Here is a 15,653-nt window from a genome sequence, read left to right on the forward strand (position 1 = left end):
TGTGTCAGTTAATAATATCTATTATACGTGGGTGTCATTCCATCGGAGTGGTCATTTCACATGGCAAATGATGGATGACCCGGTCTTTGACATGGGTTCGAATCCTGATGCCGCCTAGATTTTACCGTTTGTTTCCAGACTTGCTCTTGTTAACTCGACTGTCGTGTCTTGGGGCGGGTTGGGGCTGCCGGGTTTTACCAGAAACGCCCAAGCCAAACTCGGATGCCAGCATGGATCCGGCTAAGACAACGGCCTGAATGGGGTGGTGGGGCTCCTCTCGTAGGAGTTGTAACTACCCTTAACTGAAAAAGTCACCGTTCGAAAAAAAATAATATCTATTGTAGATAAGGTTTATGGTTTAGTATTAGTATTTTCCTTTTATGTGTCAGTTAATAATATCTATTGTAGATAAGGTTTGTGGTTGTGTTTATAAGGTTGAAACATGAAAGTATTTGAAGAACAAAAGTACTTAGCTTAATTAGGCCTTAATAAACCAGCATTAGTGATTACAAGCTAAATGAAAACTACACAACTCAACAAGCATTTTTGCCTAATTAACGTACACAAAGCTAAATGGAAACCACACAACTCAACGAGCATTTTTGAACGATACTAATCAAGATACTTAAAGCCGAGGAACCAACTCGATTGTGATTTCGCCGATGCTGAGATCCTCAAACCCTGTCTTTGGCACCAATGCCACTGTCGCATACTCTTCACCTTCCGTAATTGTGTCATCCAACAACTGATTTAGCCCAAACCTCGCTCCACTCTTCATCGACGCTTTCTTCACATCACTATGCGGAATCTGTGCAAAAGAACCCGCGTATTCAGGATCACAAGCCGTGGGAATATTTCCACCTTTGCTAACCTTGTCATTTACAAACACATCGAACTTCACAAACTTGTTGCAATCGAATTTTATTTCATTTATCAGCAGAACTTCATTCGTTTTCTTCTTGTCCTCTTTAGTCCTGTTCACAGCTGGCCTCTTCACGCGAACCTTCACGATCTTCTCTAGACTCACCGGGAACGTCAATTCATCCACCGTTGGTATCTTTTCGGTCGATTCAACTTGAACACTTGGGTTACGTTGGGCGGGTCGACTCTTGCGCCAAGGGAACACTTCCTTGGAGTTTTCAATGAAAGTATACTTGAGCTTGCTTATATCAACACAATCTCTATTATAAACGCGTACAAGATTCTTATTCTCGTCATAGAACACATATGACGCGTCTAACCAGTCTGTTTCTTTCGGTTCCACGTGTCCGGGAAGGGCCAAATCCTTCCATAGTTTCCACGTACGGTCGACATTTGCGTGGTGGACATAAAAGATAGGGTCATAACCCGCGGAGTAGAAATTACCCATGTCTTCGTCGTTAGGTTGTAAATCGTCGCCTACCCAACGATGTACAGCCGTGTGACTCCCGGCTTCCACGGATCCAGCTGAGGGCTTACTTAAGCCCTCAGCTGGCTTTCCAGCTACATATTTCCCCCCAAAGAAACTTAATGTATCCGCTCCATTTCTAACCAAATCTCGGTACACTGTATTAAGATTGCAAATAATCTGAGTCTGTTCCGACCGGTTTTTATCTCTGCCTTGGAATGCTAGATCGACTATTCTATCTTCAACACTACCTGCATCGCGGTACACATCATACAAAGGGTTTGGTTTACCATTATAATCTTTCGCTAGAAAGATTTCTGGAATTGGCATGCCTGCTGGCTCGTCCCATTTCCAGAAAGGTAAAGCGAAATCGGGAGCATTAATCAGCTTTCCAAGTATTCTTTCGTAGAAATAAACGTACCAGCGATGGAACGGATAGAAGAGCCATGAATTATGTATCTGAAGCGGGACATCACTTCCTTCTTGATTGTAAGCTCCATTACAATAAGCACAATGGATTTTAGCTTGACTAGCAAAGCTATGCGGATCGTCATCCGGTAAAGCCCTCATGGCTGCGATTGCTCGGATATAGTCGTCGACTTGCTTCTTTGTCCCATTATGTGCTGGCCATCTCTTTCTCAAAATCTTTTCTGAAGGAATCACGTAGTCTTTAATCGTTTTCCCGAGGCTAGGAGGACAACATTTACGTGTCCTTATCGCTTTGTCAATGTACGTGATACCATCTTTCGCGTCCTTGCATATCGACGTGATATCAGGAGTTGTTATGGGTGCGGCTAAAGCTTCGGGTAAGGAAGTGAGATTGGTGGCAGTGTAGATGCCACCGAGCCCCACGAGGAGGTTCCTTCGGTCTACATTCGGCAACACAAGCTTTTGGGGTTCGGGTAGTATGAGTTTCTTGTCATTGTTGTTATTATTATTATTAGGTGCATTGTTGCATGAGACTCTAAACCCTTGGGTTTTGGTGGTTCGAGTCTTGAAGGCTTGGGTGTTTGTGGAAGGAAAGACAGTGAGAGTGGTGGCTACTGGAAATAGTGAAGAAGGCATTATCAGATTAGAAAGGAAGAAGTGTGGTTTGAAACCTAGACATTGATCTGTATTTATAAATGGTAAAGAAACGTGCTAATTATTTCAAATTTTGGCAGTTTCGTTAACAGTTGAATAACTTTAGAAAATATCTATTCATATTGTGCAAAACGTTGTAAGAGTACTGTAAAAAATTTTAAAGTTTCTTATAAAGAATCTGAAAATATAATTTCAAGTAATGGAGTATATAGACAGTTACATGTGTTATAAGTTTAAATGAACAATGAAAGGTAAATGATCTTTTCCCATGTTTAAAGTTTGTAATACCATTTTTCATCTCAAACAAGTAACAAAATTCTTTACGTTACAGTGAACGGCGATATGAATTCGATCGGTATTAGTTAAGTTCGTTACAACATCAATACTAAATAAATAAAAAAATAATAATAACTCTGTCAACACCCAAAACATTTTTTACACACATACAACATATGATCAAAAAGACATAAATTTGATCGGTATCGGTTAGGTTCGATACCTTACCAACACTAAACCCAAAAAATAAATTTGTAAATCCCATAATATTAGCGTCAATCATATAACTTACGATATGAAGAATAACATAGTTAAAATAACGTCTATTTGGTAGGCAAACCCAGGCGTTGGTAAAACCCGAACGTTATGGCGGCGAGTCGATACCAATTTGATCGGTAGAGTTGTTAAGCTAAAGCCAAATAAAAATTCGTCAAATTAGCATGTTTAAAACAAAAAAAACAAATAAAAAATAATAAGTATAATAAAAAACAAATAAAATCTTCAGATAAATGAAGCTCCACCTAAATCAAACCTAAGGAAGAAAAAAAGTTGATAAAAGAAATTCGGTTGGTATAAGATAATTAGATAATTCAATAAGGTACTGTAAATTAAGCCAAATAATAACTTCGGTGAATTGGCTATAAAGAAGAAGAAGAAGAAGAAGAAGAAGAAGAAGAAGAAGAAGAAGAAGAAGAAGAAGAAGAAGAAGAAGAAGAAGAAGAAGAAGAAGAAGAAGAAGAAGAAGAAGAAGAAGAAGAAGAAGACGACTCCGGCTTATCCACAACAAAAAAAGAAAAAAAATTAAAAAAATTGATTGTGATGGGGTTTCAACTTGCAACCTTAATCAATCGAAGTCTTAAGTGTGACATTTGTTAATTTTTGGATTATTTTCCATCACGTTTACGCTAATTATGTCAAGATAAGCTCATTTATGTTGGAATATTTCAAACTTGATTGCTAACTCAATTTCATGTCTTTTATGTCGTTATTTCATTTAATCAAAGTTCAGGGGTAAAAAGTGTGAAACGTCAAATTTTGTTGACGATTGACCCGCCGCGCTACGCGATGGATATATCAAACCAATTGCGAGTGCCCTGAAGACAAGAAGAAAACCTTTGCTTCGAGCGTCTTTGACGTGAGGGCGTTAACTTGGTGGAATGGAGTCAAGAAAGCCCAAGGAGCCGACAAAGCTATGGCCTTGCCATGGGATGATTAAGGCCTTAATGAGGAAGGAGTTTGCCCCAACCATGAACTCAAAAGACATGAAGTCGAGTTCTGGGAACTCAAACAAGACAACAATGACAACACCAATTACTCAAATCGCTTTCACGAGCTCAACTTGTTGATTTCTTATATTGTTACTCTTTTCGAGAGAGCTATAGATAAGTATATCTCAGATCTGCCCATGCAAATATAAGATTTTGTGCTCAGTAGAAACCCTCCTACCCTATCCAAAGCCATTATTCTTTCTGCCACATTATCTGAAAATCGCATAAAGGCCAGGACCTTGACGCGAAAGGATGCTAAGAAAACCGTATAAAAGGCTAAGACCAAACCCGTCGAGGAGGTCAAACCAGAATTCCCTACAAACCTCAACAACTGATCTAACAAAAGCTTTAACAACCACGCCCATACCAAGAAGCGCAAAAACTATGCCCTAACCAACACGATCCCACACAAGCTCATGACTCTCAAACCCAAACCGACACAAATCAATACACGTGGGTTCACCCTTTGTGTTATACACGCAAGTTTCACCATCCAACTACCTTGTCATGCTGTCATTGCACCAACCGTGGTCATTATGGTCATATCATCAATACATGTCGTGAATATTTACACCAACCCAGCACATTTCACCTACGACTCAAACTGTTGCTCCACCTTTTGCTCAATCTCATGTTGTGGCACATACTCAACCTATTATTATATCGTTCCCGAAATATTGAGCTTGCAACAATTGTGGTTATCCAAGTCATATTCGTTTTTCATGTCCTACACTTGTATATGCGAATCAATCTCAAGTCTACCATGAAGGATTAATCTTGAATTATTAGTAAAGTTAAAGGTTTATTTTGTTAAGTTATAATTTAGTTATTTGAATTGTAGTAGGTTTAGAAAATGTATGTCTTGGAGAGCAAGTTTAGTGGGTCTATATATGGGTCTAGATTATTAGTTTTGTGAGAGAGTTGTTTCTCCGAGAGAGAGTTAAGAGAGAGTCAAGGATTCTCATCTCCATGTACGTTTGATAAGTTCGTGAAGTTCGTTTGATTATATGAAAAGAGTCGAGGGTTGTCACCCCAATATCTCGTGTTCGTTTGATTGTTAAGTTTGTTTGATTCGATTGTTTGATCCGTCTGGGCCAACATACCCAACTCAAACCAACCTAGGATAAGCTAATCAAACTCAAGTTCCTCAACCCCAAGTTCATCAAACCCAGTTCACTCAAATTCCATTCATGCAACCCATTCAAGCACAACCCATACAAGCTATATCAACCCAACCAAACTCAACTAATAAAATCCGTGAAGATCAAACCCAACATGGTGCGTAAGGTCGGATGTTTCAAGTAAACCACAACTAAGGATTCAAGTTGTTCATGAAGACTCTCATCGTGCGCAATATTTATATTTTGTTTATTTCCTTTTTGGTTAAGTATTGTAATTACTCTTTATTATAAATGGATTGAAGTTCTTAACTCTAGTTATATATCCTCGTTATTATGCTTTTTTCCTCATCTATATTTCATTCACAATTTTGATATATTACTCAATTTAACGGTCTATGATCGGTTTTTCTGTCGAAATAATCATTAGTTGAAATCGGGATTATGAAAATGGCTATGGGCATAGTTTTCTAATAGATATCATATCTGTACTTTTGGCTACCTAGGACCGGTTACCTCAAGCCTTTGTTGCTTATTAAAACCAAAGGTTATGAAAATGCTTATAATCATAGCTATGTAATAGAATCCATATGTGCAAATCTATGTTGTATTGTTACTTCTTGATTATCTCATCTACGCAAATTCAATGCATGCTACCTATTCTCATTTAAGGTAATAAAATTTAATGCAATCCTATTCAAATTTATATTCTTCAAGGCCGGCCATAAGGTGTGGCAGGGTGGTCGACGACCACAGGCTCGACACCCCACTAGGCCGGAATTTTTTTAAAAAAAATTCAATGTATTTTAATTAAAACAATATGTATATTTAGTGTTTAAACTCAACTACATAACCGCTAGCTTGGTCTAGTGGCAAAGAGGTATTACTCCCAACCAAAAGGTCATAGGCTATATTCTCATTTGAGACATGTTTAATCCTATTTTTATACAAAAGTTTTTTACACAACCTAAATTATAACCAAATTAAGCTCATATAAAAATTAAATTGTTTAAACTCAACAAAATACTCCTACTTAAGGCCCAAAATTTTTCGCATTCGGCCCAAAATGTTTTTGCGTTCTCAGAGCCGGCCTTAAAATTCTTAAACTCAATGATCCATAATCTAGATATTGATACAATCTTTAAAGGTTTTCATTCATATCATCATTTTATGATTTGTTTGTTAATGTTTATAGCAAACTTACATTATTTAACCAAATGTTGTTTTGATAATGCATTTGTGCATTTATGACTATTTTTATAGTTCTATTATTATTCGGTAAGTTCACAAAACTTAGTGGTTATTTTATATCCCACAAAGAAATATTTTTAGTAATTAATAACTTATGTTTTTATAACCCATAAAATGGGATGAATGATGTGAACCATGCGACAACCAAAGTAATTATTGTTTGGAACGTAATTATTCAAGTCCTCGCAAGAAAATCATAATATGCACGATTGTGTGTCATAACTTAGAACCAATGGTGGTTATTGGGCAATGGTACAAATGGTGATATGATAAGCGTGTGGTAGATACGTTGCTGGTACATCACATATATATATATATATATATATATATAAGTGTCATTATCATATTTTAGTTTTAGCATTTCTCGGGCCACTTGAAGGTCTATGTTATGTAAAAAAATTTTATTTGAAAATTTTCATAAAAATTCTTTTTTTATTTAACGACTCATGTCGTAGTATTTCATTAAGTTTGGAACGAACTTCCGAAAAATAGGGAGTACTATAAAATTTTTTAACTTCTGAATTCGAAAACCCAACCCGTTTGATTTTTGGATAATTTTCCCTGCTCATTTATGCTAATTATGCCAAGATAAGTTTGTTTATGTTGTTGGAATATTTCAGACTCGATTGCTAACACAATTTTATGCATTTCATGTCGTTATTGCATTTAATCAAAGTCCAGGGGGTCAAAAATGTCAAAATACAAATTTTGTTGACAGTTGACTCGCCGCGCTATGCGACAGATGTATCAAACCTCGTGGCGATGCGCGGCGCGTGATGATTGTTTGAGTGTTTTGGCCTGTCGCTCTACGTGACGACCAAGGTGTTCTCCCATCGCTATGCGCGACAGGCATAGCTGGAAGTTACAAACTTTCTTAAAATCGGGATTTCTATAAATCAAATCCCAATTCCGTCTTTGACTCGATTAATCGACTTAGAATGTTTCTATAACCTTTCTTTCACAAAATCACTTAACTTTAGCTCCAAGATTTGCTAAGCCTAGCCCTCACTATATAAACATCCCTAGCCTATGTTCATTTGTTGTTACTCCTCTATTTCACTTGCAATCTTGATTTAGCCTCCTTCTCAAGTTCTTGCGTCTTTGAATTTTCAAAGTCCAAGTTCTTCATCTTCTCTAATTCTTCAACAAATCCCAGGTAGGTTTGTACATCAAAATTGTTTTAAAACATCCTTGGATCTAAAGCCCTCATTCAGTTTGGATCAACTGCAGATCTAGAAATTTTTTCCAATGGGTTCACTATTCGGGTCAGTTTGATAATTCAGATCAATTCAATGGTTCGGCTCGGTTCGAATGTGTATTTGTGTGCTTACATGCATAAGCACAATAACTATCATACAATACAAACCATTATTTTTAGTCACAATACACGACTAAAAATAGTTAAAATCATTAAAAACAAACTGCTTTGGGTAAGAATTGAACCCAGAAAGCAAGGTTTTACCACTAGACCAACGCTTTATTGTGAGTGTGAGTTCACTCACAATTTATGTGTGTTCACCCTCATGTTTTATATAGGAGTTCTATATAATATCCGAAACTCAGTGGGTTCCCGTGAACCCACACTCACACATATAGATCCGCCCCTGGTTTGGATGAATTGAGAAATTTTGACTTCGAGTTGGATTAAATTTTTTTAGGATTAAAACCCTATGACGCTATTTTTGGTTTCTTTTTAGTATAAAAAGGTTAAAACCTTCAATAATGATTTCACCAAAATGTTGCTAATGAAACTATAACTTTAAAAAAAAATCTTATTGTATTATTTAAAACTGACATTTAAACACTTGGGTTTTGAATGGGAGATCTTGGGTTCTTGTTTTATAGACGATAATGATTACAATAAATTCGTCGTTAAAAAAATCGATCGGACTATATGTTTAATTAAAAGTAGATCGATTGGCTAGCTAATTTAACGACGTACGAAATTATATTTGGTTACTTTCTAACATAATAAAGTTATAATCTTCCTAAGGCACCAAATTAATGACTATGGAGTCATGGAGATAATTTTAGAACCTAAATTGCTTGAAATGTATATCCAATAGATCAAATTATTTGTCGAACCAAAAATAGAATTAACCAATTTTCTAAGAGTTTGTAGCTATTTTTAGTTTCTTTTTGTTTAAAAAGAAAGTTAAAATCCTTTGATGGCGCCAAATATATGACCATGAAACTGAATATAGAACCTAAAAAGCATATCATTCGTAAATAAAAACGACCAAGTATTGATGTTTTCTCCTCTACGTTCTTGAGAACCCATGTTTGATGAAAATGTGGCAAATAAAACTATGAAAAGTTCAGTATTTAAAATTTATTTGTCTTTATATAATACTATAGTAGGTAAACCTTTTGTCTAACAAAAAAAGTAGAGATATATTAACAGACAGTGGCGGATCCAGAAATTTTCGCTACGGCGGACACAAAATGGATTGGGTTAAAAATGGGTCGGGTCTAAGAGAACATGACTGCCTAACCATTCTTCTAGAGGCCCAATGAATGAACTTTCGAGACACGTGAGAGGATAAATTGGTCTTTTTGTACACCACCCTTTAGGTTTTGAAGTACATATTATGTTATACATATAATATACACAATTTATACATATTAATTCAAACAAAGCCATATTCATCTTCTTATTCCTCCGTCTTCTCCTCAAAGTTTGGACCACAACCGGCTCACTGATCAAGATAATATATCATTAATTACTATTTATGCTTTATGCTTGCTCTTTGATCTGTTCTGTAACTCGCGTTAATCAATGACATTGGCTGAACTAGAACATCAGAGTGAGAGGCCATCAATTTCCTTCTTTGGCAATCAATGTATTAACAAATAATTGCAATTTTTAAGTCTTCGTACGTTGAAATCATTGTAAATTATTCCATTATCTATTCATGCGAAAATATCTTGGTTGGAGTTATTTTGTAATATATATTTTTAATGAAACATAATTACGTAAGCATAAATGACATGCTTTTTTAGTAATATATATTATTTTAAAATGATAAAAAACTCAATTTAATTAAGTAATAACCAATATAAATATATTATTATAAACTTCTTAAATTTAAACCAATAATAATAAAATAAAAACTCAACTTAGACATGTTAATTAACTCGAAAAGAAAAAAAACAAAAATTCTAAATATCTACAAAAGTGCAACGACAAATTGTCTCGAAAATATCAATTAAAGTAATAATATTAAATATAATAATAGAACTATTGTAGTCCTGTCATCTTCTTCAATTATGAAACTATATATTTGTATAAAAAAATTCCGGTGAATCTATTTTTTCATTTGTTTCAACACTTTAGTTTCTCCTCTGGATTAGCCGTTGGCGTCTGACGGTGGACATTTTGTTGACATTCGACGATGGGCATTGATCGGTTGTTGACTTATCATATACTAACGCAAACCCACAAACATGACATTCTGACCGGCGGACGGTGGGCACTGGCTCACCCTCTCCAAGCCTTACAGCCGCCCTTGTTAACAGGGGTGTTAATTGGATCGGATAACGGATTATTCGGTTTATTCGGTTTGAATTGTTTGGATTTGAAATTTATAGGGCTTATCCGAAATCCAAATTCACATCCAAATCCAATCCGATCCGAATTAGAGACGTTCCTATCTGATCAGAATTTTATTCGTATTGATTCGAATCATTTTCGGATAATCAGAAATAATCTGAATAATCCGAAATAAACCGTATACAAACATACAAATAAAAGTCTAATTAAATAAATCTACAAATTTAGATACTGATGATCTAGTGGTATAGGGTTCGTCCTTCCGAAATAGAGGTGACGGTTTCAAATCTTTTTAAGTGCAAGGTTAGGGTGATTTTTGTGGAAATAAATTTGTTGTTAAAAATTATAATAAGTTTTAAGAAAATTATATTAACATCCTATATTAAAAGGCTAGCCTTAATAAATATTCAAATTCATATATCACATAGAGAGCTATGATAACTTTCATAAACTTGTTATATGTAGAGCTGGCATATCGTGTATATCCGTGCACGATAAGACACGAACACGAAATGTGTATACCTTTACACGACACGAAAACTTATCGAGTACATGTAACCGAAACACGAACCTGTTACTACCTGGTATACACGATAATACACGATAATATACTACAAAAAAGATGGTCTTAGGCAACCTTTATTTAAAAAAAAAGCTGCATTAGGTGAAGTTGCAATAGATCTAGTGCAACCTTTTTGTTAGATAACGCAACTGTTTCTTTCAATTGCAACACATTAAAAGTGTTGCAATTGAAAGAAACAGTTGCGTTATCTAACAAAAAGGTTGCACTAGCTTAAAGTGTTGCAATTGAAAGAAACAGTTGCGTTATCTAACAAAAAGGTTGCACTAGCTCTATTGCAACTTCACCTAATGCAGCTCTTTTTTTGAAATAAAGGTTGCCATAGGCCAATTTTTAGAAACACGTATTTATGGTTGACTGAAGATGGAATGATGGACGGAACTAGTGACGGAGAGATATGGAAGGCGACGGGTGATGGCCGGAGAGAGATACGGCCGGCGACGGGTGATGGCCGGTGACATGAGGAAGTCCGACGAATAGAGGATGGCCGGCGACGGTGGGATGGATGATGAGAGGCGAGTAGGCGACGGCTGTGGTTTGGTTTGCAAGAACGATTTGGATGAATTTAGGGTTAGGGATGATAAAATATAACTATATTATATATATATATATATATATATATATATATATATATATATATATATATATATAAAAGGGTTCAAATAAAAATAAAGAGTTTCCTAATAATGATAAGAACCAATAAATTTTTGACATGTGGCACTACAACCTATGGTGAAAGAACAATTCTAGGAAACTATGTCGGTTATAGTGGTGAAAGAGTAATTCTAGGAAACTATGACGATTTTTGGTAATTTTAAATCTCAACCATTGATTAACATGATCTAATGGCTAAGATTTATTTCTAGTCATCCTAGGAAACTATCTCTTTTTAGAATAACTTTCCTATATATATATATATATATATATAGAAAATGGTTCAAATAAAAAGAAGTAATTTCCTAGGAATAATAAGAACCAATAGAATTTTGACATTTGGCATTAAAACTTATGGTTAAAGAATAATTCTAAGAAACTATGTCGGTTATAATGTTGAAAGAGTAATTCTAGGAAACTATGACGGTTTTTGGTAATTTTAAATCTCAACCATTGATTGATATGATCCAATGGCTATTATATATTCTTAGTCTTCCTAGGAAACTACTTGTTTTTAGGTTAATCCTCCCCTATATATATATATATATATATATATATATATATATATATATATATAATTTTAAAAATAATAAAGTATTAACAAGTACCTAACAGGTAAACATGTATTATACCTGTTTAGACACGAAAATTAATAGGTAATTTCGTGTCTACCTGTTCAGTACACGAAACCTGTTAAGGCCTTACTTGTTACATGTTAAAGTCGTGTAGGTACGTGTCGTGTATTCGTGTCTCGTGTATAAATTGTCAGCCCTAGTTATACGCTTGACAAAAACATTTTTTATGATTAGAATTGTTGAAAAAAATCTTACTAAAACAGTTATATATTTTATCAATTGAACAAGAACACGTTTGCATAAATCTTATTGAACAGTTCATGTCAAATAAACGTAAAACAATAAACTTAATCTAAATATTTAACTCGCAATTGAAACTTTTTACTTTATTCTATGTGGGTAGGCCAACGGTTCTGCAATGTATTGTGCTTCATATATACAACGTACACTTAATTGGCTCAGTAGGTATAGAGGTAGGGTACCAAAAAGACCTAAATACCCTTAAGTAATACCCGTGGGTTAACCAGAAGTCCCTCATAAGGCACCCGCGGGACATATGAACCATCCGCATAATTCATTTAAGGAAGAAACACCCTCACAACACATGCGGAAGCACCATAGCACCCTCAAAGGTCATCCGCAAGAAGGAATATCCCTCCGCGTAAATGACCACGAGGTAATGCTCCAGGACAGCTGTCAATAACTGATCACCTTCTAGAAGAAGTGCCAAGATGCTTTCTTGGGCAATACGTGATCCTTCGGCCAATCGGCCAGTGACACCTGGCAATGCCGTTATAACCGTGCACATGGCCAATGATTCCTGTTCGACTTATAACAGAGGGACACGTGTCCAGGTGGTTATACATGCACATGCAACGTATAAACCGAACCTGTCAAAAGAGGATACGTGTCCAAGTGGTTATGAGAGCATCTTCTGAAAAGGACAGCTGGCCCAATTACCTTCCGACACTCTTCGGCTATAAATACCATTTCAATCATCATGAGGTATTTATTCACTCCCACTGTACTCTCTCAATTTACTTAAGTGCATTATCTTCATCAGAATTGTACTTATTCTCACGCCGGAGGGTGGTTACGGGAACACCCCCCCTCTTGTCCTTCCCGTAACGAGCTCACGGTGTCTGTTTTGCAGGACTTCGTCACTGGACTTTAGGCAATTGGGTTCTTATCGTGTTGGCAGTTAACCGTATCCTACCTTGTTGACTCATTGGATCTAGGACCCATTAGTGGGGAGTAGATCCGTGTTACTTCATTGGCGCCATCCGTGTCTTTGTTAGAACAGCAGAAATTTTTTTCCGTCCTCTTTACGATATGAATCAGTTACCTAAAGGGCCGACGGAGAATCCAGCACAGTCTTCACGTGGTCCCAACTTTGAAACACGTGAAGGAGCAACGTCTGTGTTTTCTCGAATTTCGACTCCTGTCACAAGAACCGATGCCGTCAACCCGGGAAGCTTGTCCTTGGGTGGTTCAACGGCTGTTTTCCCAACAAGAAGGTGTTACCCCAGTGGACACCGGAAATGTCGTTACACCAGCTACTGATTTGGGGCACGTTACAGCTCCAAGAGGTTCCGATCTCGGAGATCTGGACCGAATTATGAGAGACGCTAGTTGAGATCACTCAGAGTTAGGCTTGAATGAAAATTCCAGTGACTCTGCTCCAAGGAAAGTTCGGCAGCATAACTCTAGATCTGGAGGACTCTTATCTCCAGACGAATGGCTCTGCATTCAACAGGAAAGTCTGGTTGCTGAATACGAACGTAGGGTACGAAATGAGCGGTTCCAGGCTCGCATCCTGATATACGATGAATCTCCCAGGAGATCAGTTTCCCCAACCATACGGGGAAGTCACATCCAATATAGCCAACAGCCAGAACAAAACCTAGGTGAGGTCCGGGGGTTACGTCCTCGTCCCCGCATAGACATGCGGGTACCTTCCTATGAGGACGAACTAGATGGACATGATTCAACCTATCACCCGGACATTATCTACTATAGCGGGGATAGTCGCCTCCCTTCATACGGAGGGGCTAGCTACCCGCGGCCGCCGGTTCGTCATGCGGAATACTATAGTAGTGCTGAACATGATTTTCTTAAACCATATCGTCCTGAATCTTTTGCAGAAAAATCAAAGTTCATTCCAGCCATTGCGACGGCCCCATTCCCGATAAATGCAAAAATTCCAACATCTGTTGGCACATACAATGGAATGACGGATCCTATTGATCATCTGCTGCGATTTGAAGCAGTAGGAGGATTCAGCGGTTGGACTCTTCCGTACTGGTGTCACATGTTTGAACTAACATTCACGGGGCGGCGCGAGAATGGTTTGAGAAGCTACCATGCGGACAGATCAAAAGTTGGAAAGATTTCGTAGCAAAATTCTCTCAACACTTCAGCCAACAAAGAAAGCATACACGCGACCCTTCGGAAATACTAGATGTTGAAAGGCGAAATAATGAATCCATTGAGGATTTCATTACTCGTTTCAACAACGAGAGCCTTAACATTGGAGGGGTTAGTGAAGATATGCTGTGGGGAGCATTCCGCAAGAACGTCCATAGTGACGCCTTAATCCGCACGCTAACGGAGAAAGATGGAATGCCCGAGTCTTGAGATGAAATCATGACAGCAGCTAAGTTTTTTGCATGAACTGAGAAAACACTGGGGTCCAGCAGTCAGAAACAATTACCAAGGGTTGAGGTTCAGACTCCGAGACCAAATAGACAAGCTAAAGGAATAATCTGGTCAAGGTTGCAACCGACCACAGAACAACCGAAGCAGTTCGATACAAGATAGTTGATTGGCAACAAGAACAAGTGTAACTTTCTAGCACGATCTTCCAGCAACAGTTGGACTCAGCAGTCAAAAACTCCTTCAGAGATTCTCACAACTGAGAATTTGACCTTCCGCAAGCCTCAACCGTTACCGAGGAAGTCATTCCTCGATAACAAGAAACATTTCACGTGCCACAATGATATAGGGCACAATACAAATGAGTGTGTGGCCCTAAGAAATGAAATAGAGGCGGCTGTAAAAAATGGGATGTTAGATCATTTGGTCAAGAATGTACGACCAGGGCCTGGTAAACCTCCCGCAAAAGATAACCAGGGTCCGGCAAAAAGGCAAATTAAAGATCTAAACGTCCATATGATTCAAGGAGGACATCACGCCAATGATAAGAGAAAAGAGTTTGCGGACGAAGAATAGAAGAAAGAGCCAGTCATTTTTCCATGCGTCAGAGGAGGACCATGCAACAAGAACCCTCTGATAATCACGGCTCTCATTGGGCACTATCGATCGCAGTATGTGTTCTTCGACACTGGTAGTACATCCGACATTATGTATGAACAGTGATTCGAACAACTTGAGGAAGATGATAAAGAAATGCTACGGTCTATTCATGCACCTGTCTCTGGGTTCGGTGGGGAAATAATGCACCCGCGCAGTGTCATTACATTCCCGGTCACACTTAGTGACGGGGTCCACTCAAGAACTGAGGAAGTCGAATTTTTAGTTTTACCGGCAACTTCCAAACATGATATTATTCTTGGATGAGAGGCAATTGGTGACTTCAATGCCCACCCGTCCACTTCTCACGGAGCAGTAGGGGTCCCGACCCACACTGGTGTAGCAATAATTCATGTTAATCGACATTGCTTCACAACCGAAAGCTCGAGGCCAAGTAAACTTTCAAGACAAAATCAGAGAACCGAGCTAGAAAAATGGGTCCTTAACAAGAAATTTCCTGATCAAACGGTGGTAATTGGCCCGGCTATTTATGAGATCGTCCGAACTTTTTTAAAGCAATTATTGACGAAAAACATCGACATTTTCGCATGGCAGCCCGCGGACATGACAGGTGTCCTGCGGAGCATTTCGGAGCA

At 37.5% G+C, this 15,653-nt stretch overlaps 1 protein-coding gene across 1 annotated transcript; it reads right to left on the reverse strand.

Annotated features, from left to right (window-relative positions):
• Positions 1-449: 449 nt before the first annotated feature.
• LOC143572090 (polyphenol oxidase I, chloroplastic-like) lies at positions 450-2,525 on the reverse strand. Its single transcript, XM_077057342.1, has one exon. It carries the CDS (start codon positions 2,450-2,452, stop codon positions 626-628), a length of 1,827 nt encoding a protein of 608 aa, XP_076913457.1. The 5' UTR covers positions 2,453-2,525; the 3' UTR covers positions 450-625.
• Between the last annotated feature and the right edge of the window lie 13,128 nt (positions 2,526-15,653).

Source organism: Bidens hawaiensis, unplaced genomic scaffold, assembly GCF_021521415.1.
Source record: "Bidens hawaiensis isolate Kalapana, Puna unplaced genomic scaffold, B.hawaiensis_p1.1 tig00025714_1, whole genome shotgun sequence".
NCBI classification, from domain to species: domain Eukaryota; kingdom Viridiplantae; phylum Streptophyta; class Magnoliopsida; order Asterales; family Asteraceae; genus Bidens; species Bidens hawaiensis.